Source organism: Corylus avellana, chromosome 6 (assembly GCF_965113065.1).
Source record: "Corylus avellana chromosome 6, dhCorAvel1.hap1.2, whole genome shotgun sequence".
Lineage (NCBI taxonomy): Eukaryota > Viridiplantae > Streptophyta > Magnoliopsida > Fagales > Betulaceae > Corylus > Corylus avellana.
The window spans coordinates 2,909,718-2,937,205 of NC_142495.1; the positions used below are offsets into that span (position 1 = coordinate 2,909,718).

General features: G+C 36.6%; 4 protein-coding genes across 5 annotated transcripts; 2 read left to right on the top strand and 2 right to left on the bottom strand.

Annotated features, from left to right (window-relative positions):
- Positions 1 to 1,606: 1,606 nt before the first annotated feature.
- IRX14-L (Nucleotide-diphospho-sugar transferases superfamily protein) lies at positions 1,607 to 8,044 on the bottom strand. Its single transcript, XM_059602848.2, has 3 exons — positions 7,038 to 8,044; positions 6,249 to 6,809; positions 1,607 to 2,286 (listed from the first exon to the last, which is right to left on the bottom strand). Exons 1-3 carry the CDS (start codon positions 7,784 to 7,786, stop codon positions 2,052 to 2,054), a joined length of 1,545 nt encoding a protein of 514 aa, XP_059458831.1. The 5' UTR covers positions 7,787 to 8,044; the 3' UTR covers positions 1,607 to 2,051.
- Positions 8,045 to 15,219: 7,175 nt separating this feature from the next.
- Positions 15,220 to 16,933, top strand: LOC132186740 (putative WRKY transcription factor 7). Of its 2 annotated transcripts, none has more exons than XM_059600766.2 (3): positions 15,220 to 16,018; positions 16,152 to 16,280; positions 16,492 to 16,933. In XM_059600766.2, exons 1-3 carry the CDS (start codon positions 15,300 to 15,302, stop codon positions 16,649 to 16,651), a joined length of 1,008 nt encoding a protein of 335 aa, XP_059456749.1. In that variant the 5' UTR covers positions 15,220 to 15,299; the 3' UTR covers positions 16,652 to 16,933. The 2 variants fall into 2 exon arrangements, with proteins under 2 accessions (XP_059456749.1, XP_059456750.1); XM_059600767.2 differs by having other exon boundaries at positions 15,223 to 16,018; positions 16,155 to 16,280.
- Positions 16,934 to 19,514: 2,581 nt separating this feature from the next.
- Positions 19,515 to 22,533, top strand: LOC132187041 (FMN-linked oxidoreductases superfamily protein). The gene is made up of 3 exons (XM_059601195.2): positions 19,515 to 20,055; positions 20,125 to 20,231; positions 21,302 to 22,533. Exons 1-3 carry the CDS (start codon positions 19,600 to 19,602, stop codon positions 22,038 to 22,040), a joined length of 1,302 nt encoding a protein of 433 aa, XP_059457178.2. The 5' UTR covers positions 19,515 to 19,599; the 3' UTR covers positions 22,041 to 22,533.
- A 651-nt stretch (positions 22,534 to 23,184) lies between these two features.
- On the bottom strand, positions 23,185 to 26,955 carry LOC132186147 (homoarginine-6-hydroxylase 2-ODD-C23). Its single transcript, XM_059599976.2, has 12 exons — positions 26,805 to 26,955; positions 26,462 to 26,577; positions 26,112 to 26,230; positions 25,933 to 25,996; positions 25,252 to 25,319; positions 24,574 to 24,632; positions 24,310 to 24,472; positions 24,181 to 24,200; positions 24,056 to 24,102; positions 23,765 to 23,845; positions 23,590 to 23,679; positions 23,185 to 23,510 (listed from the first exon to the last, which is right to left on the bottom strand). The coding sequence occupies exons 1-12, from the start codon at positions 26,836 to 26,838 to the stop codon at positions 23,385 to 23,387; spliced, it is 987 nt and encodes a 328-aa protein (XP_059455959.2). The 5' UTR covers positions 26,839 to 26,955; the 3' UTR covers positions 23,185 to 23,384.
- Between the last annotated feature and the right edge of the window lie 533 nt (positions 26,956 to 27,488).

Here is a 27,488-nt window from a genome sequence, read left to right on the forward strand (position 1 = left end):
TTTGCTTAGAACAGAGGTAAGGGTGATCCAAAACCCGTCAGAGAACTAGAACTCCGTGCCACTGTTATGGCCACCGAAAGCAAAAAGGGAAGGTCCATCAGTGCGCATGAGATAAGCCACAGATTACAATGGCAAAAAGGGCAGGCCAATTGGAATGAAATTGTATCAAGAGAATCGTAGATGGCTTATTCTGCTTTTCTTTCAAATGGGTTATATGGGTCTAGTAATTTACCTGAACTTTCCTTAGTCCTGAAGTTGCCAATTCCTCTCCCAATTTTTACTTTATAATTTGATTTTTACCAAAAAAACATGTTGGTGTCAGTTTGGGAAATTTCCTTCCTTATTGGTTTGCACAAGAATTGGTCTCTGCTAGTGCTATCCACAAGCCTTACTCTTCATCAGCCAATAGCCTTTCGACAGGTCATTTTCGTCGTAGTTATATTTGAAGGTTAGATCCAACTAACAGTCAGTATGGTCACCCACCAAATCCATCTCAAGCCAGTAGGCCACTCTCCGCCCATCCAGTGCCGCCTCGTTAATTCCACACCAAAAAAGAAAAAAAAAACCCCAGCAAGTTACCTATATCCTCTCTATCTCATTCTTGGGATAGAAATAATCTTCAGCTTCACTTTATTTATGACATAATGACTTCTTGAAGAGGGTTTTCCATTATTTTCAGGAATAGAAACGTGTCCATGAAGAACTATTTTATGATCTATATATATATGTTGCTATTTGATGAATATGTTTCATAGCATCATGTATATCAGTATATCTTTAAATGAAACAATTCTATTCATTTCACTTGAAAAAAAAAAAAAAAAAAAAAAAAAAAAAGATAATCCTGTTCCGAGCCTCACTTGCCCCACATGTTCTGCTATCTGTCCAAACAGATGAAACTCTTTCCTACGTACCCATACTTCTGCGGCTCTGCCCCACTATCACACTGTAATAGAACGACAATATTGCATTGCATGAGATCCATTTAGCATTAATGTTTTTTGTTACATTCTACATAAATGCTTCCTCGGGATTGATTGGCTGAGACTGGAGAGGTTGTGTGAAACATGGGGCACTGCCGCACCAGGTTTGAGCCACTCTCTTAAATTGGCCACTGTACGAATTTGCCCTCATGCACCCAATTCCATTCCAGGGAAAAGGATCTCTCCATTTCAAATTGTTCTCTATTTTTTTTAGTTAATGCAATTAGAAAGATAAAATTGTCCAAATTTTTTTTAGGTTAAAATGTTTAGACAACACTACCCTTCTAAATACACTAACCGAAAGAAATGAAAGAGATTTGAAATGGAGAGAATCCATTTCCATTCCATTCCAGAGCTGCAAGTTTTTATTTCATCTCAAATAATTTATTTTGCAACCGTTTTTGGACCTGGAAACTCACGCCCATTGTAAGGCAAGGCCCGAAATAAAGTCCACACGCACGTCACGCCCACGAAAAACGCACTTCAATAAACAAAATAAGCTTTCTTAAACTCAGCCCACCCACATACGAGACAGAGAGAGTAATGGTCATCAGAGCAATTTCGGCTCGTTTGTGGAGAATTCGGTTGGATAACAGTTTGCCTGCATATGTTGTAAAAGCACAAATGCAAAGGATGATCTTTTGCAATGAATGAAGGCTTTATTACATTTGGTATCGTATCTAAGAAACACAACTGAGCGCAACTCTATGATTCCTATTTAGAAGATTCTGTATAAAATTTGAAGCCTAGTGGATGGATACAAGCTTTCTGCAAGGCATGAGACGCATCCAGCATCCAGTGAAACTACCACCAACTCTTTCATGAGACCAGAATATCAATCACCCCAACAAAAAAATAAATGAAGAAAAAAAAAATTGCGAAAACTTAAGTGGAATTCAAATTGAATTGCGTGACTGGCTCAACTATAACCGGTGCCTTCCCTTCCCATATGTACCCGTGAAACGACTTGCCTTTCTGCTTTATCAATCAAATTGTGATTCTGAAGGCCACTGGTTCCAAATTCACACGCGCATTATATTATCTCAGATGATGTCCCAGGCTAATCTTTCAGTTTTCAGAATGCCTCCCAGGAAGCTGCAGCTCTACTGTTTTTGGGTCGTGCTTTCTCTTACTTCGAGAACTGCGTTTAGATCTAGATGTTTGAGTCTTTGATGAATGCTTCAAAGTGTGTTCTTGAACACCAGTCACCGCTTTCTCATTAGATGGGAGTTCAGGAGGAGCATCCGGCCAGGGCGTACGTTTCGATGGGACGGTAATCTCCAAAGGAGGGTCAATTATCCATCTGTATAAAACAAGTACAAAATTCAGTGCATGTTATGCATGCTGGAAAACTTATCAAGTCAATAGAAATTGGAAAAGAAAATTCATATCCAATTACAGCCCGTTTGACATGCATATTATGCCACACTAAAAGCAGTATATACAATGATAATCAGAATTGATGGCTTTCATTTGTTCATATCACAGAACCAAACATTGAGAATATAATGGATCAGGATGACCAAAATGTTGAAAATTTTTGACATGTACACCACTTCTGACTTTTAGATTAACCAACTTTCGAAGAAACAAGATGGGCAGAGACACCCAGAAGTCAAACAACTGAGGAATGATAATAATATTGCATATGGAAGCATCAAAGGCTAGAGAAGTATGAAGCTCTATATACACAATATAAGTTACGAGAAGCCTTTAGTTCCTGTGTCCAAGTAGCATATCACCTCATGTGGGAGGTCTTAAAGTCCTCCTAGAACACGCAAGAATTAGGAGGAAGTGGAATGTGTAATCAGTAATGTGTTTGCTTATGGTTGAGCTTATCCTAAATATAGTGACGACAAAAAAGAAAGAAATTTTAAAAGGGTTTTTAGAAAACTAATGGAAATAGAACGAATACATTGTACCACAAAATTTGAGTACAATAAGAGGACACTGGACATCATCACCACAAGTCAAGTAACTACCATCTATTGAAATTTCACACGCTACTTCTTCATTAACCACCAAATTTCAGATTCAGAATATCACTCTAAGTATACTAACTAGCCACAAAACTGCATAATTTATATGGAAAAACCTCAGGATCAAGCTCTTTTACAAATGAAGGATTAACTAGTCCTATATCTTCAATTTTTTAACAGAATGACCAAAAAGGGAATAAAATTGACAACCTTGTACCCAGTTCTTCAAAAGAAAAAGCGATTAAATGCACCAATGTTAGCCTCTCCATGCCCTCTTCTAACATCTGCTCTATGGTAGATATTGAATCTGTGAGCTGGATGATGTTTAAAAGTCATCATCTTAAAAAAATAGTGGTTCTGGAAAGCATTACCAGGCCACATGGATCATAATTTATGTCATATAAGCGACTCCTAGTAAAAGACACGTTTAAACCACCCCACTCCTGGACCCACATCTCCAGCTGAAATACTTGATCATCCTTTGTGGCACATGCATGCTTAGATGCAGCTGAAAGTAATAGGACGGCCTTAAAGTCACCCATAACAAGAATGGATATGACATAGTCTCTTGCATCTGACATGATAGGACAGGTGGGGGCTCAACTAAACCAATCCACTAGACAGTGATAAAGTAATTCTTCATGCAGAAGGATTGTCCAATGAAATTAATGAACAGGCTCACTGGTACATAATCCTCAAAAAGCTTACATCAGGCAATAGTAGTTACCAATCAACTAAAAATAAGCATTCACGACCAAAGGGGTTGGCTTAGTGGCAAAGCTACCATGAGGTATGATGAGGGGATGATATGGGTTGGGTTATTGCTCAAACCAGGGGCGGAACTAGGATTTGAGCTGTGGGGGGACGAATTTTTTTTTTTTTTTTTGATGGACGGACTTATATAAATACAAAAGCATATATATATATAATCTCTTTATGTGTGTTTGTGTATTTATATAAAATAAAAGCATAGAAGTCTTGCATCTAATCTCATGCCATCACAAATACACAATAATATAAATAACTAGCAAAATAGCTTAGGGAAAAAACAAAAAAACTAGCAAAATAAACTAAACACAATTTATAAGGTCCAAGAGAAATGGTACCTTTGAGTGTGAACTCTTTTTCCTAACAATCCCCATAAGCCCCAAATAACAAGAAGAGAAATGCCAAGAGTCAAGTCAAACAATGGTGCAATCATGAATGATTAAACCATCTAATTTGTGATGTCAAAACAAATATTGTAAACCTAAATGACGACAAATAACCATTCACTAAACTGATTGTTGGTTAGAAGCTACTCAAAGAACCCAAACCATTTAACTTTTTCTTTCACATATTCAATCAAAGTCCTAAATCAAATTGAGTTTTTAGTTTGAAGCGAACTAGAATATAGAGGGAAACTAAATGAATTGGGTATTTTAGATTTTTTATATTGAAAGTGGGGGCAAAGTTAAAAAAATAAATAAAAGGGAACACAAATATATATTTTTTTGGGGGGAGCGAAACTATAAAAAATAATTAAAATGGACACAGATATTGTTTTCTGGGAGCAAAACTAAAAAAAAATAAAATAAAATAAAAAAGGGGACAAATATTATTTTGGGGGAACAAAAATATCATCTTGGGGGGACAAATTTATAAAATGGGTAAAATTTTAAGGCAATTTAAGAAAAATTGTAAAGATTTTGTAAAGATTTTGGGGGGACATTCGTCCACCCACCCCAAGCTGCAGGTTCACCCCTGGCTCAAACCATCTTGAAGGAGAGCTTGTACGTCCCTAATGTCGCAGGCTCGTCTAAATTTGTAAAGATTAAGGCTTTGTCAAGACTTCTATATAGGGTTCGTTCAGTGTTATGTCAGGATTAAGGCAATATCAAGACTTGATTCATTGTGGGGCCTTGACATATTACCAGAAGTACACGTAACCAACTAAAAAGGCAAACTACTAAGTAAATAGTTTTAAAAAGAAAGAAAGAAATACAAATATAAGTGACACGGGGAAGGTTAAAAGTAAGGTAATTTAGTTTCTGCTTCAATGTATCAGGTCTAGTGGGTAAACTCATGGTCAAGAAAAGATGTGAGGTACAACAGCCTTAAGAATTTGATACGGAGGGGATGTCTTGCAAAGGAAAGTAGTGGGATGGCATTACAGGTTCTAACATGATGGGGAATTGATAGAACAGAATAGTGAGGCTTTTAAATGCTGTATACAGGTCCTTTTAATAGTCATGTGCATAGTGAATCATAGAAGATGAAGATTAAACATGACATGTCACGACAGTCACGTGGGCCTAAACTCCTTGCAGCTAGGGATCTTCAACTCCTGACAAATAAGATTAATACCCAAGTGAAACAGTACATTCTCTTCTATTAGACAGGTGGACACAGCTGATGCATCATTACAACTGATATACCAATCATCAACATGGAGCAGTGCTCAACATATAAAACAAGGTAATGTTACAAGCAAAAATCTGTCAACAGAAAAAACTATATGAGATGCACATCTCAAGAGGTTTATGACTAGCATTGTGAGGGGTAAAACATATAACAATCATTACATTCAAATAACCCTATGAGCAGAACTAGTAGAACACCACAAGTTCAGCCCAACATTCCATTCTCAATAAGATGAGGCAATTGGAAAAGGTTGAGCACTAGCAGACTGCATTTAGTACACTTGGTTTTAAAAATATAAGCGAATAAAACTTATATTGTGTCACTTAAACTGTAATTTCTGCAGATTGGAGGAACTTTGAGGCACAAAAGCATCTAGTGCTTAATTCTCATTCCATAGTCTGTCCCGAACCAGTACATTCTTTTGGTAATGTCTACTTTCCAAAAAATTTAAGGGAGGTGCTTCGAATAATAATTAATATGGGGTTGTCAATCAGCTTGAATCCGCTTGATCTCTAAATTAGGCACTAGATTCCCTTTGACTAGTTCTGATTTCAACTTATACAGAGATCAATAAAGAAGCCATTTACTGAAAGATCAGCCTGATCTTATCAGTTCAATGACTCAAAGCATTAGGGAGAATGGTTTTCAACGGTCAGTTAAAGAGACAATTCCTACATGCACAACATGTGTGACAGCAGCCAAGCATATCACAACCATCAGTGATGAAACGTATTTTTAACACCATGAAAAGGAACCAAAACATCTGAAATGACTTTGCACGGCTACTTTTATACTTAACAAAGTAGATATTTCGAAAAGGAAACATATTTTTGTCAGAATCATTAAGATGTTTAATAGTAATAGCAAAAGATAGAGAACTCACCCAGGAGGAAATTTGCTATCAGCACGAGCTTCAACCCGGAGCCACCAGAGCATGATTTGCCGTCCACAGCTTCCAAGTGGCTCCACCAAAGAAACGTCCTTCAGTAGAGATAATGGAGTCTCTACATCCTCATCCGCGTGATCTAATGTATCAAGGTCCTTAACCCACTCTGGCCTGTCTTCAGCATCCTTCCAAAGCAACTGGGAATTCAACACAAACCCAGCCCACTCGAGCTTCCTGGGCAACACAATCTCCCTGTCACCAATGTAAGTAGCACTCTTCCCCACATACGGAAGAGAATTAAAGGTGTGCCAACCAACCAACTGATTAGACGAGTTACACGCAGGACCTTGGACAGGCACTGCCCGGTTCTCCTCATCCTCTTTCGGAATCACAGATGCTGATGATTCTTCGCCCGTTTGACTCGAATGAGCAAGTATCCCAACCGAAAGAGCACCGACCCATTTGACATTCTGAATCTCATCAAAGAGCTCCATACTATGCATATTACTATCGTCCGCAAACATCACAATCCCATCCAGCTTCTTTTCTCTCACAATTCTGCTCCATCAACAGACCCACTGTATCAAATTCATATTCTAACAACAACAACAACCTAAATCCTCTACTCCATATTTACAAGAAAGGGAGAAAACGAAGCAATTTGGTCAAGCTTAAGTTGATTTCTTAGTCTTTCATAGTAGAGAATGTAGTGAGTATCCGAATTTTCTAGCTCAATTTTGTCAGTAACCATACAGAAACTAAAAGCAAAACATAAAATATACTCGCCTCAAAGCATGAAGCCGCATCCGAGCCTCCAAACGGTGCCGTTCCGCCCACAAATTCGGCATCCGTTGACGGAACCCGACGTGGAAAGTCCGCAACCCCGACTTGGCGATGATCGAAGCAGTCTCGTTGGTGGCCCCGCCGGCCTCCACCACGATCCACACGAGATCGTACGGCACGTTCATGAGCGAGTGCATCACGCCGGTCAAGTGCAGCGCCTGGAACGTCCGTACATAGGTCGGAGTCACCACTATCACAGTCCTAGGGTGCTTGACCCCGAACTGGAGCCTCTGCTCTTTCTGGACCCGCTCGATGATCCGGTGAGCCTGCATGACCTCCACCGGGTTCGGGTGCGGCCACGGCCGGATTCGGATCCCGTGCCGTCCGACCACGACCCGGCTGTTCGGGCTCGCGGTGATTCCGGCCGTTCTGTTCGCCGCCGGCAGCTCGATATTCGTGGAGGCCGGAGTGGAGTATAAGGTGAGGGTTTGGGCGAGCTCGGAGGCGGAGCGAAACGGCGCAGTGTAGATGTTGGCTGCAGGGGAGGAGAAGAGGAGAAAGAAGACGAGGCGCGAGAAGCGGAAGCCGAGGACGAGGCTGATGAGGCAGCAGAGGCCGTGGAGGATCAGCCAGAAGATCGCTGACGCGGACTTGATCGAGCCGTCCGATGAAGAATCCAACGGCCCCGAAGACGCCCTGAAGCTACTGCTCCGCTTGTTCGCGTAGCTCTGCTGCCACGCCGAGAACTTCATTTCGTCACTCCGCGTCTCTCTGTGTTTCTGTGTGTGTGGAGGTGTGTGCTATTTGTTGAGTTTGTTTGAAGTTGGGTTTGATTTGGTTGGGGGAGGTTGGGTGGTGGTGGTGGTGGAAGGAGTGGTTGTTTAATTAATCAGAGATTTCTTTGGGTTTACGAATCAATCACTGTGCTTAATTGTTGTCTTCTCAATTTTTTCTTTGTTTCTTACTTCTTACAACAACAAACAGTGAGGTCGGAGAGAGAGACAACGAGAGAGAGAGAGAGAGAAGCCCATAATCTAGGGGTTGGGTGGACCCAGGTGGGCTCGATTTCGGACAGTGAAGCTTGGTGGGAAAGACTTTTGGATTCGAGGAGGAACTTTGGAGTGTTTTTACTCATACGCTTTTGGTGTACAACCTATTCTCTGCTTTTTAATCAAGTGGTTTTTTGACCATTTTTACTGGGATAGTCAAAAGCATAATCACTCCTCTTATGACAAAGCGACAGAGAAAGTTTTAAGTCAACGACCCCTGTAAGAGCGGGTCTTTCGGAGAGCTCAGTGGTGATCTTTGTACGTAGCGTGTCTCAATTCTAGCATTTGTTTCCTTTTCCATCGGTTTCTTGGCAACCAAACATATCCAAAATAAAATGCTGACACTAAAAGCAACGTAGACTGGAGACAAATTGATTTTTGAGAGATACCCCAATTGGTGAAATTCAACGACATCCAACCTGCTGATGCTAATTGAAACTGGTTAATGCTGATTGTTGAGACATTTGCCAGTAAAAAGATATAAATAATAGAAGTCAAAAGGCATAAATGTAACGGTAATGAACAGTAACAACAACAACAACGTTGAAGGTTTTCGATATTGCATTCAAAGACTAGAAGAAAAGGACAATTATTTAATGAGCTAAAAAAAAAGTCATTATTGCAAATTAACAAAAGTTCTGCTCCGGCAGGAACCAAACGCCGCCGTAGAAAGTAGAGTATGAAACAGGACATTGGTTTGGTGGGTGGGTGGGTGCTTGATTAGCATGCATCACCTGAATTTGTTTGTTTTCTTTGGAGGGAAGCAATCGGACACGTTGCATTTCTATTTAATCATTGGGAATCTCAAAGGATATAATTTTCTTTTAAATTAATTTGATTTCAAACTCAGCTTATTAGCGTGTGTCATATGTTCAGAATATATTTGATTTTTATATGCATTTAAAAAAACAAAATACATATAAAAATTAAAAACATATATAAGAAATGAGAATTGATTACATTTTAAATACATGTTAATTTAATAAACTATTTTACTTCAATCAAGTTTGATGAATCAATGTTGAAATAAAACATCGTAAGATAAATCAAAGAAGATCTTGTAATATCTTCCAACAAATCCCAAAAAGTATTTCTTTTGATTTGAGAGGCTACGTGAAAAATGTGTTTAAGGAAAAATGTGACATTTCAATTGTCTTGTGACTGATTGATGATGATTGGGAACCAAACCAAAAGGAACAAATGTGGTTGGGAGGTTCAAACTCGTCAAAGTATCTATCTACTTTGAAGAATATTAGACATATAATGAACTAAATAGAAAATTTTGTATTGACAAAATATATATTAAAAATAATAAATCTTTTTTTTTTTTTTGTGGGCAAGTATAATAATAAATCGTTACTGTGCTATTTTGGACTACTACGCTATTGGAACCTTAGTGTTAATCAATCAATGAGATTTTCAACTGCAATTATGATTATAATTTCTTTTTCTAATTTTTTTTTTAGCTCCTGGGCCGCATACTTAAACCAATAAAAAATGAATCTAGCCAATAGAATGGTTATCAGAGATTTGAGCCCAGCCCAATAATATTTGGTGCGCTAACAGATCCTAGTTCCGCAGATGAGTGAACCACTGCAACAATTCATTGTGTCAATTTTAGATAGGAAGGAAAACCTCTTCAATGTTTGGGCTGGGCATGGCCTGGGACTTCTGGGTCATGAAAATGTACCCACCATAGTCAAGCCCAGACGAACTAGTTATAGACCAACTACTTAACTAAGAGTAATGCTCACTTCCAAAAAAAAAAAAAAAAAAAAAACTCAAGTAATGTTAGAGACTACTTTTTCACATTGCTACTCGAAGTCCCAAGACTCCCAAACAAATTATGGGATTAGTCATTGTTAAAAAGAAAATAAAAATCTAAAAGTTAATTGAAACTGTCACATCAATATTATAAGATAAAATTATAATTTTTAGTATTACTTAACTAATTACTAATTAAACATAAGAGTAATGCTATATATTATACTTTGCTGATGTACTACTGCCCATCAACCCTTGTTAAAAAATAATAATTATAATGGCTAAGTGTTTACTTGTCAACTTAATTAATTAAAAATTAATTTATCTATCAACTACACGTATTTCATTTTGCTACCTGTTTATATGAAAATCGTCATAAAAACATTCTCCTACATTATACCCCCTACATATTTTCTTAATCCATGAAAGTAGTTGGAACCAAAAATATATAATTTTTAATTATTGCAATCTTTGAATTGTGAGATTCTTCTCCCTCTCGCATTACATAGAAAAGAATCAAGATTAGACAGCACTCAAGAAAGAAAGAAAAAAAAAAAATGTGCGAGTCAAAGTGGGTTTTGATTAGGCAATGCGATAGAATGAAGAGCAAAAGATCCGACAAATTGGCACAATCAGATTTTCTGTGTAAACCCAACTACCATGTTTGTTATTGTCTGTTAATTAGAATAGATTTAGCACCACCACATCAATAGTCAAATCTTCTTTGTTAATCCGACGGTGAATGTTGGAATGTCGATCATCCCCAAACTTGTCAAATGGGTTTTCAGACACACCTCTTGTCAACGTTACTGTATTCGAGTTTGGGCTTGTTTTCTGTTTTTTTTTTTTTTTTTTTTTTTTTTTTTCACTATATTTTCTTTTTCCCAAAAAATAAATGGTAAAAATTGCCTATAATGAAAAATAATTGGAGTTCTCCCATAATCATGTAATTTATACTCTCTCTTTGTTTTTTTTTTTTTTTTTTTGGGTTGTATTTTTTAGATTATTTATTAATATTTTTATTTTTATTTATTAAAAAAAAAAATCAAAAAGAGAAAGAAAAAGCTTTAACTAACAAAGCTAATATTAATATTAAACTACGATAGCTTCTTAATTCAAGCATGGCTTTTTTCAATGTTGGAACTTGGAAGAAACATGCACGGACGAAAGCCGATTTTTTATTCAGGACAAGGAACGACGGCCCTGTACGTAATTTCGTCCCTATATATATATATATATATATATATAGTGAAGTGAACATTTTTTTATTAAAAATACATAAATAAGATTTTAATTAAAATCAAATAATTTCAAATGAAGACATTTATTTTGCGACAGAAAAAAGCGACAGAATATTACTTTAATATTCCTTGCATGCTAATCCTATTAATAAAATGTAAGATAATATACAGTAAAATTTGGAATTTTCTGCAAAATAGAAGACAGTATTTGTGAGTGTTTGGATCAATATCCAGTTGGAGGTTCCATTCTTGCATTCACAATAGTTTATGCATTTTTAATTTGTATCCGGTTAAAGGTTCTATTTGTTCTCTAAATCAAATGTATTTTGTATTTCATCAAAAACATTTAAAAATGCCATTTAGTAGACGGTGAGTAGTGATTTAGTGGATATCGGTGTGCATAAATAGTGTGCACACCAATGTTATAATATTATTTGTTTTTTATTTTTACTGTTTAAATATTATTTAATAATATTTTATAATATTATAACACCGGCGTACACACTGTTCATGCACGCCGGTGTCCACTAAATCACTACTCTGTAGACAGCTATCAAGCTATTGGGGTGATGTAACTGGGTAAAAAGAATTTCCTTCAATCTACTATGTAAAAATGACATGTGTCCTTTTTTTTTTAATAACATGTGATATGCACATAAGTTTTTAATAAAATTTATTCCAACTTTGTCTCTACTATTAAAAAAACATGTGCATCTCACATGTTCAAGAAACACATGTCACTTTTATAGATTAAATTAAAGAAAATTACTCCACCCCAATTTAAAAGAAAACTTTATCCACTTACTAATTCAAATGCGGATTTTAATTATCATATTTTTTTTTCTTTACACGATTTTCATTACTATATCATTCAAGTTATATGATTGTTTGTATAAAAATAATGTTATATGCAAGACTTGTATGATGTGACCTCTAATTCGGGATTAAGATAAATGTGTATCTCTAAATTTTTGTTATTTATTTCTCTCTCACGTCATTTCTTTTTCTTCATTAAATAATAATACAGAAATAAAAATATGTAGTTTAATTAAATAAAACTCGTTGTAAATGCTGTAGGAAATGAAACCAACTAAAACACGTCTCCTCTCATCTCGGCAGCATCATTTGACTTTGGTGCCGACGTAGTGAGAGGGTCACGAGGTCAATACCAATCGGCAACCACCCCTGTTTTCAAACTTTTCGTCCGAATAAAACACGCTTCATTACTGTATTGCCGTACGTCCAGTCCAGAGCCACCTGTGTTTCTTAATTTTGCTTCGTTCAAAGTATCTCACAATAATAAAAAGTAGCCCACATAATTTGGATCACATGCGCTGCCTTCTCTTCCTGGATTTGGTAACCTTTTTTTATTTTATTTTATTTTTATTTTTAATATAAGTCCTGGATTTGGTAATTTGGTTAGGCCCAATGATGTTTTATAAAAATCAAAAGAGTTTTCATGCATTCTCGAGACTCCTATTTTGGAATTTAATTACAAGCTCTTTTGGGCTCCTTTTAACGGCTTGAAATGACTTTCTATTCTCTAGAGTTAAACCGCAATTAGTGCACCTGCTGCTTTGACTTTGGACGCCAACTGGTTCATCCCCGTCTCCACGAACACTGTTTTGACTAAGGGCATTGTTTGGCAACAATCGACAGCCGGTTACTATTCATCAACAAACAAAAATTTAATTTTTAATATTCTTATTTTTTATATTTTTATTCAAACAAAAAAATTACTACAAAATAAATTTTTTTTACTATTACATACTAAACATTCTTATTTTTTCATTTTTTTTTTCATACCAAACATTCTTATTTTTTTCACGTCAATTAATTTTTGCTACAGTTTTAGGCCACTAAAATCCCAAAAGGCTTTCCCAAATGGAGTCAAATTATTATTATTATTTTTTTATGAAAAAAAGAAAAATAATAAAATCAAATTTAAATATTTGAAAAAATTATTTTACAGCACTTGAACCAAATCCCTTATAAACATCAGATAGTGTTTACCTTGAGGGAAGATGAACTAGTTTATTGTTCTTATATATATACTGCCACTTGTTTGTTGGGTGTTGCTGGGGTAATAGGTATATTTGTTGATTTGTTTTAGAAACTTATTTGTTTATTGAGATGTTGGCTAATATCTTTAACCTGAGAACATAAAATGAAAGATGGTTAAAGCTAATTTTTGTTACGAGTAATTTCACTTAATCCCATAAACTGTTATTACTTTTTCAATGTTCATTCTAAAGTTTAATTTCTCTCAATTTAGTGCATTAATTTTCAATTGTTTTTATTGTCACCATTCTGTTAGGATTTTCCGTTAACTCGGGGTGTTAAAATTTTCAAAACACCCCAATTTGTTTTAGAAAAAAAAAAAAAAATTGCAAAGATTAAGGTGTTGATATGAATTTAACGGTATTTACAAAAATACCCATGCCTCAATCTTTTAAAAAGTTTAAATATTTTTTTTCTTAAAAAAAAAAATAGTGGTATTTTGGAAATTTTGTTAGGATTTAATGAAAAATCTTCACGGATTAGAGACATTGAACAAAATTAAAAGTTCAATATATTAAATTAAGAGATTTTAAACTTTAGGAAGACATTGTAAAAATGATAACAATTCAGAGAGGATAATTGAAGTTTCTCATTTTTATTATATTTCTTACCGACTAATATAATAGTTCATATCGTACTTAACACGTTAATTATTGAACAATTAAATTTAGCTGTGATTAACATGACAATGTCACATAGAATATGATGCTAATTTATAAAAAAAATTATAGTATAAATTATTTCCCTCATTTGTTTATTTTCTTTGCGTAGAATATAATGCCAAATTGTTTTCTTAGAAGAATATATGCCATTTGATTAAAGAAAACAAAAGGCTCTTCTCCTCTTTGACTACCATGTGGTGTCTTTTCTTTAATGAAGATTCGAGCTTTCTGCAGAAACAGAGTGATTCTTGTACACGACGCAAAGCAAGCCCATGATCTTGGACAAATGACATATTAATCACCAAGCTTATATGCTAACTCCCCTTTCCCCTTTTTTTTCTTTTTAAAATAAAATAAAATAATGCACCGTACAGTCCAACTCTCCACATGCATCATCCATGAGCCATTGCATGGCATGCCATGGTGCTGCACTTTATAAATTATACTGGAGGCCACTGAGGCATCCTAGGGCCATAAAATCAACTTTTAGATATATTTTTTTTTTTTTAAAAAAAAAAAATTGATTAAGGCGACAAGTAAGAGGAATGGGCAATAAACTAGATTGAAAAACTAATTCCTTAATCAAAATTAAATTCAGGTCAAACAGACTTGTTGCTAGCCATAGGTTAAAAACATTCTAAATTAGCCATAACAAATAGTTTTCGTTTTGTGTGTTTACAACATGTATCGGCAATAAACTAGAAAAAAGTCACTATTAAGAGAAAAATATCTAACAAAATCAGTTCAACTAATTCAGATTATGCCATTGTTCTGTTGAAAGACAGATCCGATAGAGTGTCACAAATACAAAGGATTAATTTCAAGGATACTTTAGTAAATTAGTATCAAATCTATAATAACTCTATACACTTAAAATATATTTACGGTCGAACGAAAGTTAGAAACCCAATTTAAAAAGAAAAAAAATAAAATAAAAAATAAATAACGGATTGAAATACCACAAAAGCAATAGACAACGTTAAGGAACTACTCCAACCAAAGTACAAACCAGTTGCATTCCCAGAACGAAAGTCAACTCTACCGTGCTGGCAATAACTGAAAAACTCACCGTTCTTTTTGAACATCAGTCACACAAATCGAATGGTTAACAGCGTTGGTTTGACCTGGTGCATTCCAATCTCTTTAACGTTCGTGAGGCGTAAAGACCAGATTAACCTCAACAGGGCCCCACAATTTTCAGAGCAGGTCAATGTCGTGACGCACAACGTTTAGAAAACCAAAAAAGAAAAAAAAAAAGAAAAAAAAGCGTATCATTTTGTGCACGGTAATCAATAAAGCTTGTCACGTAGTTGGGAGTCTTATTCGCACCTACGGTTTGACGGGGGGGCGATAGCGTGACAGGCCGGTCACGCCGTGGGCCAGTAGGAGCTAAAATATAATAGGGAGCTCTTTGACCAGAGACTCCTTTTAATCAATTAACAACGCCTCTCTCTCTCTCTGTTCTCGGTCTGTGATGGTCTTTGAGACATGGCCGTGGAGTTCATGATGGAGTATAGGAACAAGAACAATTTCAGAGCGCAAATGGAAGAGAACGCTGTGCAGGAAGCAGCGTCTGGGCTCGAGAGCGTGGAGAAGCTGATCAGATTGCTTTCTCAGAGTCAGCAGCAACAGCAACAGCAACAGCAATACCAGTCGTCATCCTCCAGTTGTTCGAAACCGTCCATGGAAATGGAGGCCGTGGCGGACGTCGCCGTTTCAAAGTTCAAGAAGGTTATTTCTCTTCTGGGTCGGACCAGGACCGGCCATGCTCGCTTCAGAAGAGGTCCTTTGGGTTCTCAAAGCCAAGAGAAAGAGAAGCCCACAGCTTCTGAGCCCACCAGAGTCTACTACGCAACCCCGATCCAGCAGATCCCACCTCTCTCTCACCACCACAACACCAATCAATACCAATACGGCGAGTCGTTTGTGCCCAAGAATGGTGTCGTTGAGAGGAAGGACTCGTCAACGACAATTAATTTCTCGTATTCCTCTGCGGCGACCTCCTTCATGTCGTCTTTGACGGGAGACACCGACAGCAAGCAGCCTTCGTCGTCTTCCGCCTTCCAAATCACAAATCTTTCCCAGGTTTCCTCAGTCGGAAAACCGCCTTTGTCTTCGTCCTCTCTGAAGAGGAAGTGTAGCTCCGACAACTTGGGTTCCGGCAAGTGCGCTGGCTCCTCTGGCCGCTGCCATTGTTCCAAGAAAAGGTCAGTCTCTCTCTCTCTCTCTCTCTCTCTATCTATCTATATATATATATATATCATTTATTTATGGGTTTTTGTTTTTATTACTTTTAGTTTGGTTTCTAAATTTTTATGGTTTTTATTAATTTGGGTCCAGCAGAAAAATGAGGTTGAAGAGGGTGGTGAGGGTTCCAGCGATTAGCTTGAAGATGGCTGATATTCCACCAGACGATTATTCTTGGAGGAAGTACGGACAGAAGCCGATTAAGGGCTCTCCGCATCCAAGGTACGCACATAGGAATTTCCTTCAGTTATTATTATTATTATTATTATTATTTTTTATTTTACTCTATAACTCGGCCACCAGTATGCTTAATTAATTATTATTGACCTTGTTTAACAGTTTATAGTACTTCTACTTTGGTACTACTAGATCTGTGCAAGTGGGATTTCCAAATTTCAGCTAAAGTTTTGTAATACGTGTGCTTGTGTAACAGGGGTTACTACAAGTGTAGCAGCGTGAGAGGGTGCCCAGCACGTAAACACGTGGAGAGAGCTCTGGATGATCCGGCTATGCTAGTGGTGACCTACGAGGGCGAACACAACCACTCACTTTCTCTTGCAGAGGCATCCAATCTTATCCTTGAGTCGTCTTAAGATAATCAGCTTCCATCAGAAAGATCAATCACAATGCTGCAGAGAACAGTAGTAGTTGTAGCAGCACTAGCTGGCTGAGTCAGAACCAACTCAATCTCGAAGGAGATTAGTGGGTTAGTTCACTGCCTGTAATATATTGGATTCCTCTCTCTCTCTCTTGCTCTCTCTCTCTCTCACTCATAAACGCTGTGGAATCATTTTAGAAGAGAAAAAGGAGAAGATGGTGGATTTGGTAATAGATTTCAGTATGAAAAGAAGAAAAAAAAAGTGGGTTCTATTCTATTCTCTCTCTTTGATATTGTATTGATTGCTTTATCTTTGGGTTTGGTCTTGGATGCCTACCTCTTAGACTCATTACTTTATTTTCCCATCACCCGAAGTTTCTCTGTCTGATTGAGGAAAATATTAAAGAAACGAAAAGGACCGGGTCAAAGAATTCGAAAGAAGTGGACCAACATGTCGTGTTAAGGACGGTTGACCAAAGCAGCGGGGGGGGGGGGGGGGGGGGGGTTGGCAGTTGCCGGTTGGGACGGCCAAATTTAGTGCAGAAGGTGGGTGATGGGTGGGGAAAATGAAAGAAAGAGAGAGTTTTTAATGCATTTTTGTTGGCTTGTTTGGGTCGTAGGAAAAAGGTTGGCTGGATTTGGAGGGGACTGAGGAGAAATGGTTGGTCCAAAGGGTATTGAAGCCCCACTAATCAAATGACAAAGTCAAAATTGGTGGGTGCGGAATTGATAAGTTTCTGCACTTGGAGGGCCCCTCTACAACGTTCACTTCTTTTTTCTTTGCTTTTCCTTTTTCCTTTGCCTTAACGTCAACCTTGTTTATGCACTCGTGGTCCCTCTAGTGCTCCATCATTTACAAATTCGTCACCCACACATGTGGCTGCCCCATTTACATCCCCTTTAACACAAACAATTCAAGTGAGAGAAAATTGTTCAAGTTTTTCGTTGCTTTCCGCAATCCGCATCATATATACCAACGCGTAGCAAATTTGGTTTTAGTGGGTGCTTCACATGTATTGAACTGACAAGAATTTGCGGTCACGCAATCTTGTCAAGCCACCAGCTCAGCCCTTTCGAACCGATTCAACTTGAGTGTTGCTAGAGAACAATAGGGCTTAATTACATTTTTTAAGTCTCGAAGAGATAGTTCAATCGGCTTTGTACCATGCCTTATGAAGCGGAGGTTATTAGTTCGAATCTTTCTCTCCTTTCTCATGTGTAGACATGTCAAACAAAAAAAAAAAAAAACATTTTAACTCCTTATTTATTACTTATTTTACCGTTACACCTCCAATTTTTTTTTTTTTTTTAAATGATATAAGAGCCTCTCATTATAGCACGCCCGTTAAATAAGACACTTTTGCAGCTTTCTCTCCAAAATGCTTTTAAAATTATTAAAAAAAAAAAAAAAAACATAAAAAGGTAGCATTTTTCATATTAACACCCTTAATTTTTATTTTTTTTTATTTTTTTTTCAAATTGCTATTTTTATATATTTTTTTTATAAATTCAAGTGTAATTTAGCACGCGATGGTAGTACGTGGAATTTCGATGTCACTTTTAAAAGTTTGAAAACATAATTGCAAAATAAGTGATAGTTTAAAGAATCAAAGTATATATTTTTTTTCCTACTTATTTTGTTTTTAAGTAGATGTGATTTCACGGTTTTCAAATGGATTAATCCTGCGTATGAATGATATGACGATGTAGTTGGTCCTAATATTCATTCTACCAAATCAACAATAAACCTTAATCATTTTACTGATTATCAACAATCATGTGAGTATATAAAAACATTATAATAAAAAGCAACTTTCATGTTAACCAGTTTATAATTTATTTCTTGCATGCACAGAAGTCGAATGGATGTGAGAAATTAGTCAAGCTCCAGCCTCCCTGATCTGAAAAATACGTTTTATCTTTCATACCATATTTCTATGGTTTTTTTCAAGCCCTTTCTTAACCTGCCCGCAATCGTCAAATCATGAATGTGTACTTGGGTGCACAAGTTTGACAAGCTTGTAATTGAACAAACTGAAATGGTGCAAACGATCCACTCGTATACAAACGTGAAGAAACAAGAAATCTTTTAATCATTCAAGTCCACGCATTATTGGCCTCATTAACATCCTGGAAATTGCAGAAAACAGGAAAGACGTGTGTTTTATTTGAAAGAAAGAAAGAGAGGAAAACTTGTAAAAACGGCGCTATTATTCTCATTTCTTAAAAATAAAAATTGTATGTATGATTTATTTGTGAAAAATAATAATACAACTAAAATATTAAATTCTTATTGTTTGATAAATTTAGTTAAGAGATTATGGGTATATTGTATCTTTGTTTTTATTTTTATTTTGAATAAAATTTTGACCAACTAAAATCAATGCGTTTTAAGCAAAACCGATAAATAATTAAATATCAAAGTGAGCAAACGCGTGTGCTACATATATTAGTTAATCTAATAAACCTCAAAAAGATAGAGAATGATTCTATTAACACGTCTTGTATCAAACGTAGCAACTAGCAATTTTTTATTTTTTTATACAAAAATGAGAAGAAATACCATAATATTAATTTGATTGAAAAGTAAAGTAAAAGTCTTGTATCATTGTCTACACGGGATAGTTCAATCAACTAAAGACCACGTTTCATGAAGCTTCGACAACACGACCGGTATTTGAACAATGATGCAAGACTTGAAATGGAAGTGACTCGTATTTGAAAATTCTTTTGAATAACATCAAACATCAATTCAAAAAGGCCGAGATGTATCATGTATCCATATGGGCCCAACGTAAGGCCCAAAATCTAAGCAGCCCTAACTTTGAAACATAGCGTGAAGCACCAGCTACAGTCTACCGCGTGGTAGCAAACTTCGAAAGCTCGTTCACATTCCCAACCAACGGCGGCGATGGGCTGCCGTACAATCCCCGCCGTCCGCTCATGAAATCCAAAATTCCTTCTATACCCCTCCTATCTTCGCGCAGTTCCTACTTCACAACACTCAAATCTCTCATGGCCTCCTCTCTCACCGAAACCCTAACCGTAGCCCAAACCCACCATTCCGACCCTCCACAAGACGACCTGGACGACGTCCTATGCTCCGACCCGCAATTACAAGAGCAAAGAGAGCAGTCTGTGTCTGATACGTCGCCTTTTGGCTTGGGTTCGCCGAGCCGATGCTTGGCCGGAGAGTCCCGGGTCGAGCGGGCATGGGCTTACTGGGCCAAACTGGGACGGCCCAAGCTGATTGTCGCTCCGATGGTGGATAACTCAGAGCTGCCGTTTCGAATGCTTTGCCGTAAGTACGGCGCCGAGGCGGCGTACACGCCCATGTTGCACTCTCGCATTTTTTCCGAGAACGAGAAGTACCGTAGCCAGGAATTCACCACTTGCACGGTAAATTCAAATCATTTTACCCCAGTACCAATGTGATTTTAGGGTTTAACTAATGTGAGTAACTTGCAGGAGGATCGCCCATTGTTTGTCCAATTTTGTGCTAATGATCCAGAAATTTTGTTGGAGGCTGCACGGAGAGTGGAACCTTTTTGTGATTACGTTGACATCAATTTCGGGTAATTTGTCCTTCATTAGTGCTAGATTGCGTTTAGAATTATTGTTAAGTGAGTAAAATCACCTGAAGCGTGATAATTTAACATTCAAGCACAGCAGATGATTTTAAGTTCGAATCTGGATGCCACTCTATCATTCTCCCACTTATGTAGCTCAAGGGTGAAAGACGAGTATTAGAATATGGTTAAGTGATTAAATTCACTATTTTTGATCAATTTAAGTTTTTTGGGGAACGTAGTAATTTATCAGATTGGTGATTCATTATTGGTTGCATAAACATATAGACTATTACTAATGGATTAAGATCCTTTAGATTTTATGTTGGGCAACTTCATTGTAGAGTTCTTAAAATCCCAATCATTAGTACGTATTTTGTCGACCCAGTTTTTATTACTTCTAGAGGATTCTTAGTTTTTTCCTTAATCTAATTGTATCTCACGACATTGAAAATACTAAAGTGTATTCATCCAAATATATATATATAAAATACTAAAGTGGAAAAATCTAAACCATTTAATTGAAAATAATGATTAATATTTTAAGAATACCATGGAATTGCCCTAGTAAATCTAGAGAATCATAATCCATGCTATTGAGCTTTAGGTGAGCATATGGGTGAAAGGTAGGCACTATACAGATTTATTTTGAACAACAATGGCGAAGAAGAAGAAAAAAAGAGGACAGATGTTTATTTCTGTATTTCATGAGATCAAGAACTAGTTGCCTAAGCTTGACCACACCTTCAGTAATCGAAATTTGCTTCTTGTCGTGTTTATCAATTATTACACTTCTATAAAGGCTTATATATTTATACAGCAACTAATGACTAAGAAGAATTTGATACCTGTAACACCTATATAGTTTTAAAAGCGCTGTTTGTCCCCTAAAAATGCCTTCTTGAACACTTTTAGAAGACTTAGGAGTGACTGAAACCTCAAGTATGTTTTAAAGCATGGCACTTGCATCTAAGGAACAAACATCACTTCATCAGCTCTAAATGGAAACATAAATTCTATGGTAACTTTTTGTAGATTGTCTGGTTTATGTAGTGACTGTTTTGGCTTTCATGCAGTTGTCCTCAGCGTATTGCTAGGAGGGGCTATTATGGTGCTTTCCTTATGGATAATCTTCCTCTCGTAAAATCTCTTGTACAAAAGCTGGCTCTCAACCTTCATGTTCCTGTGTCGTGCAAAATCCGAGTATTCCCAGATTTGCAGGATACAATTAACTATGCAAGGATGCTAGAGGATGCAGGTTGCTCTCTTTTAGCTGTCCATGGCCGAACCAGGGATGAGAAAGATGGAAAGAAATTTCGGGCGGACTGGGAAGCTATCAGGGCTGTGAAAAATGCTGTTGGTATCCCAGTCCTTGCGAATGGGAACATTCGACACATGGATGATGTCCAGGACTGTTTGGAAAAAACTGGTGCTGATGGGGTGCTCTCTGCTGAGTCTCTACTTGAGAATCCGGCTCTTTTTGCTGGATATCGAGCTGTAGTGGGCAGTGAAGGAAATGATAAAGAGGGAAAACTGGACCAGACAGACCTACTGGTGGACTATTTGAAGTTTTGTGAAAGATACCCTGTGCCATGGAGAATGATTCGTTCTCATGTGCACAAGATGGTGGGAGACTGGTTCAGGGTGCATCCAGATGTGAGGGAGGATTTAAACTCCCAATCCACACTGACATTTGAATTTCTTTATAACATGGTTGATCGGCTTAGGGAGCGGGGCATAAGAATTCCACTTTATGTGAACGATACTCATGAAGAGAGAGTTCCAGCAGATGGACTAGCGTCCAGAAATGTATGAATCGGGATGACTGGGTTGAAGGTACCCAAATTTTGGATTCATAGCAAAATTATAACCTGCAATCAGGTTCACAGTTATGATTTTTGTCATTATTTTTCACATCAAAAGTTAACATTTTTCGGTTATTGCAATAGTAATTATTGACAATCTAATATGCTGAGGAAGTAGGAGGGTATAATAGCGAAGGGAAGGAAGAAGATGCTTCTTTTTATAGGCCTTTTTCCTTTTTTTGGATATGATTTATTGTCAGTCTCTCAAGGTCATCCATGTTGTATCAACTCCCACTTGTTAGGGAAAATGAAAAACTTCTGCAGATGTATCGATTTTGGATTGATTTTTCGAAAGTGAAATTATATTTGATTGGTCGTTGATATTAGTTTGAATTTATAAGGTGTTATTGTTAGGTTTATTGGTTTACTTGTTTGTAGCTATGATATTTTAAGAAGTTTCTAATGCAATTAGCTTCAGCCGGATTGTTAGGTTTATTGGTTTACTTGTGGGTATCCGGATTTCCTCCCAATTGCCTTTTGTTGGGATTTACTTGGAAATGTGGATTCTCTTCTAGAGAGGTGAGAATCTACATTCCCTTGGCCTTTTGGAAAGTTTTTTTTTTTTCAAGGACAAATTGTCTACATTCTCTTGCCCGTACTTATTTATTAATAAGGTGCACTAGATATTCTCGTGGCGTGCTAAACATCCTCCTATTCTCAAACTTCAAATCCTACAAAAACTCTCTCAAATGACTATATTTTCTTTTCAATGCGACTCTTTTGGGTTTAATTGTGACCATTTGTAAAATTTGTATATAAAAGTGAAGAACTATTTTATTCTAAGAAAAACAAAAATGAACAGGTTTTATTTGGTCACCGATATAAAATAAAATAAAATAAAAATAAAAATAAAAATAAAACTTGGAATCATTGAACATTGGCACAACAAATCGCAGTTTAGCCATAAATCTAAACTACGCAATGTTTCAAAGAAGGAAACATCATATTTTTGTTCTTCAAGAATAACCCATCCTTATAATATCGTTTCAGAGGTGTTGGGCATCTCAAATGTTGTTTATTTTAGGACTTCCTTGAAAGTAATGGAGTATCATTTCTCCCACGGGCAACACGACCGACTAGGAAAATAAGCAAGAAGAGAAATTCCAATATTCTTAAGTGGATCTTGTCGATAGAACTTGACATATTTTTATTGGATTACACAAAACAATTGAAATTGCATCAAATTGAAAGTATGATGGGTGAAATTGAGAGTTTTTGAAATTTATGAGGGTCTTCTTAAAACGTGTGGTAGTTTGAAGGATCTAAAGTAAAGTTTCTCCAAACAATAACGAGATTAATCGAAATTTGTCAGGACCTTGCTCACTAAATGCTCCCCATAAACAGCTCTTTCGAACTTCTTAGCTCCTGCTGTCCTCTGTTTACAAATTTCCAAAGGCTCCACTGCCGTCTCAAAGTTTGTCTGTTCAGGCGACAAAGCCATGTTATCAAGTATTCCCACAGGCCATTCAAGAAAGAAGCAAATGGAGAAACAGGCTGACCTCATAGAAATAGGCTACACAGACTCGATATCTTGGAGAGTTGTTCATAACGCGGTGCAAGGTTGAGTCATACAACCCATTTGAGTAAATCTGCATTCTTCCAGATTTCATTACACTATGAACTAAATTCGGAAGAGGTACAGAGTTTTGGGATGGTGATTTTGCAAGGTTATACCTTAAGCATGTCACCAATGTTGCAGACAAATGTTCCAGGAATTGGAGGAGCTGATATCCATTCACCCGACAGGTTTCTTACCTTCAACAATTTATCCAATTAATGTGCAACAGAAATGAAAAAAGCAGATTGAACCAGAAAAAGATGGAAAAACTTCCTACAAAAGCCTGCCTCTCTAATTATACAGATGCCAAGACTTCCATAATAACGTATATGGACCATAATACGCAGCTATTATTGTATCTTCAGAATTAAAAGGAGATTCAAGATAAAAACACTAAAGGATTGTACCTGTAGGGCAGTAATATCATCATCCTGATTAACCAATGTCAACAAACCTATGGAACATATTAAAAAAATGAGATTGATAAACAAAATTTCAGGGCCTTTGATCATCTAAAGGACAAGAAACTTACCATAGTCAGTGTGAGCTCCACTGGATTTATTCAAATGGGAAGAGATGGACAAAAGAGAAGGACATCATTTTCATAAAATCCAGTAATAAATGGAAATGTGAAAGCATCAACAGAGCGCTATTGCATTACCATCCGATGTCATTTATGGGGCCTGGACCATTCGTTGTGGACGCGCCTGGGTAACCTATAATTCGCATCACCCAAAATGCATCCCCAGCTCTTTCACCTTCAAATTCATCTGGTGACCCCCCCAATGCTAAAGCAATTCCCCGCAAAATTTTCCTTGAAAGGTCTGACAATACCCAGAAACTGAAAGTTGTAAGTAGAAAACATAAAAAGAAATATATAATGTGAAAGGATGGAAAAGAAGAGTAGTCCTTCTGAATATCATGCCTTTACAGAGGCTAATATACTCCTCCATTAGTTCTTTAAAGTTCGGAGGATTACATGGCCTGCATAATGAACCATACAAAGAAATAAACTGTCAATAAGAAATTCATTTTAGTGTAATGAAAACCATCATTGAGTTAAGAAGCTGTGGTTTCAAAAAGAGAACCAGCATCCAGCCGTCTATACTAATGTTAAAACTTCAGAATCAGCAACCAGATGATTCAATTGGATACTTTCTCATTGAGGACCCATAATTGAATGAAAGGTAAGCTATTGATAGATTTAAAAACAATGGAACAGATATCAAATATATTCAGAGTGCAAACTTTTGATATTAATTAGCTATTCTCAAGATCAAGTGACAACTAAACATATTTTACACTGTTTATTGGCAATTGGGTGTTTCACATGCCCAACCACCATGGTAGAACTTTCCCCTTCGGGATAGCATAGAAGCCCCATGTCAACATAGGGCTAACTTTACTTATGCAAAACAGGGATACGTACTTAACACTATTTGTTTATCATGACCAATCAGCCCATCAATCTCACTGATATGGTAGTAATACTTTGCTAATTAATACAAGAAGTGCAGTTGTTATATTGTAATGAGGAGTATGTTTTCCTGTAGAAAAAAATTGTAGTGGAGGAGTTGTGTGAGAAACCTTAATTTCCACTTACCATTGGTTACATCCTTGCATAGTTTTGCCAAGCTCTCCATACATACCTTCTTTCACTTCTCTATAGCACTGTTATAGGTGAAACAAAAGCATATTATTAGTTGTAAGAATAAGAACTAGGTCAGCAGCAGCAGCAGCAGCAACAACAATGCCAATAGCGACCATAGCATCAAAAACTTAAAAATTCATAGACTAATAAATAATATATCACACTTATGCACACACCTAAAGAGAGTAATATCGAATTCCAGGCAAGCTGCTAAATTGATACGACATAGCTCCAATTAACCAGCAAGCAAAGAAACTAACATGGCATATTCTTGAATTATGATTGGAGGTTTACCATGTTGATTGAAGACAAACTGAAATAGGATCATGAACCCGTGGAGTCTTAGTTGAATCCCCAATGGTACAGTTTAACAAATTTAAAAGTTGTCACTAGTCCATTTATGCTTTTTGGCCCAACAGTAAGGGCAAGGAAGTTTTATGTGATAATCATGCACCCGGTCACAACATGTTCTAATTGTATTTTTGTTTTTGTTTTTTTTTTGGGACGAATATGTTCTCATTGTTGACATTCATAATATAACATACAAAACGATGAACAACATCATTAATGTCATTTACCAAACAGCTTACACCATTGATATATCATATGATTATAATACAACGTGTGACTTACATCAATAGCTTCGTGCATGTCAGGCACGCCTTTGGTTATATTTTCTCCTACTCTCTGGTATCCTCTGCATTCAAAATTTACTTCCATTTAATATAAAGTCTCCAGACCCAACTCATAAATAACAAGTTGATGCTTAATCAGAAAATACATATATAGGATGTGATTCCACTAGCAAAAACCTGAACCCCGTTGCGGCAGTCATCTTGATTTTAATTTTTTCTTCATATGGGAGTTGAAAAAAATTGTGGCTCACTTTTTTCACCTCTTTAATTAGGGAATCGGGAATACCATGGCCCTTCTACACAACCACAAGCATCGTCATATTAGAAACATTCGGCCACAAGTCTTTGAAAATAAGAAAGAAAAGGGAAACATTCAGCCACAAGTCTTCAACAGATTTCTTCAACCTGTGACCTCAGCCACCACCCCCACCAGAGACCAAATTGGTCTCAGATGAAAGATGATTGTGTCAGATATGAAAACACATGCATAGAGAGAGAGAGAGAGAGAGAGAGAGAGAGAGAGATACCACGTAGAAGAATCCTGCCTCTCTACAAGCCTGGTCTAATTGTCTAACAACTTCATACACGCCTGGGTCCTCCGCCATTTTTGGATCATCACACCTGGCCAGAAGAGGACTTACATCTGCATCACAAAAAAAAAAGAAAAAAGTGTAGCCGGTGGCCATGACTTGCTGATATGGGTATGGAAGAAAAGAAGCTTAGACCCCACCAGAGACCAAATTTGTCTCAGATGAACGATGATTGTCAAATTCAATAAAAAAAAGTGAGTGAATCCAATCAATTTCAAAACTTTAGGTAAAAAAAAAGAGCCAAGCTAGAGCTCTGTGATATGGGACTGATTGGGCTTACCGATAATTGGGATGTACTTGAAGTCGGTGGACATGACTTGGGATACTACTCTTTTCTGCTCTCTGTCTCTCTGTCTCTCGCAGGTACGAGCTTACTGAAAATAAAGCGACCAAGATTCCTTTAGATTTCATTGCTTTCCGGATCCCGAGCTCACTCTTATCATTCCCAGCAACTTTATCGTCATTTTTTTCTATATTTAAAGATTCAAACTACTTTTTATTTTTTAAGTCAATGTATACCTAATAACTTTCTTTAATCATTATCTATATTATGAAGATATTTATTTATTTTAATTTTATATATATATATATATATATATATATATATACAAAGAAAGAGATGAGAGAAAATTATGTAACATGACTCATGAGTGGAGTTTTAGTGGGGTTTGTTAATCACATCTTATATTGGGCTGTCCCGTGATCGGTGATCCTCTTCACCTTCACTAAAAAACCTTCAATTGGTGGGTTAGTTACTATAATCAGCTTCAATGGTTATTGGTTTATTTTATTTTTTTGAAAAATTACACATATTTCCATCAAATTATTTGATAATTTATAATATTTTTTCAAAATTTCAATCTAGTAACGTCCTCTTCAAACTATCAAAAATTGTAATATATTTTTTCAAAAAATATAAAAAATGGCAAAATATCCTATAATTATTAAAAAATATACAAAAATG

Coding starts and splice junctions, on each gene's coding strand:
- LOC132187041 (XM_059601195.2), top strand. CDS start 19,600: ATGAAATCCAAAATTCCTTCTATACCCCTCCTATCTTCGCGCAGTTCC. Junction 20,056..20,124: donor AGGAATTCACCACTTGCACG/GTAAATTCAAAT, acceptor AGTAACTTGCAG/GAGGATCGCCCATTGTTTGT. Junction 20,232..21,301: donor TACGTTGACATCAATTTCGG/GTAATTTGTCCT, acceptor GCTTTCATGCAG/TTGTCCTCAGCGTATTGCTA.
- LOC132186740 (XM_059600766.2), top strand. CDS start 15,300: ATGGCCGTGGAGTTCATGATGGAGTATAGGAACAAGAACAATTTCAGA. Junction 16,019..16,151: donor TGCCATTGTTCCAAGAAAAG/GTCAGTCTCTCT, acceptor ATTTGGGTCCAG/CAGAAAAATGAGGTTGAAGA. Junction 16,281..16,491: donor AAGGGCTCTCCGCATCCAAG/GTACGCACATAG, acceptor CTTGTGTAACAG/GGGTTACTACAAGTGTAGCA.
- IRX14-L (XM_059602848.2), bottom strand. CDS start 7,786: ATGAAGTTCTCGGCGTGGCAGCAGAGCTACGCGAACAAGCGGAGCAGT. Junction 6,810..7,037: donor ATGCGGCTTCATGCTTTGAG/GCGAGTATATTT, acceptor TTGATGGAGCAG/AATTGTGAGAGAAAAGAAGC. Junction 2,287..6,248: donor GATAGCAAATTTCCTCCTGG/GTGAGTTCTCTA, acceptor TGTTTTATACAG/ATGGATAATTGACCCTCCTT.
- LOC132186147 (XM_059599976.2), bottom strand. CDS start 26,838: ATGTCCACCGACTTCAAGTACATCCCAATTATCG. Junction 25,320..25,932: donor ACATGCACGAAGCTATTGAT/GTAAGTCACACG, acceptor CACCTATAACAG/TGCTATAGAGAAGTGAAAGA. Junction 24,201..24,309: donor CCCATAAATGACATCGGATG/GTAATGCAATAG, acceptor GAATAAATCCAG/TGGAGCTCACACTGACTATG.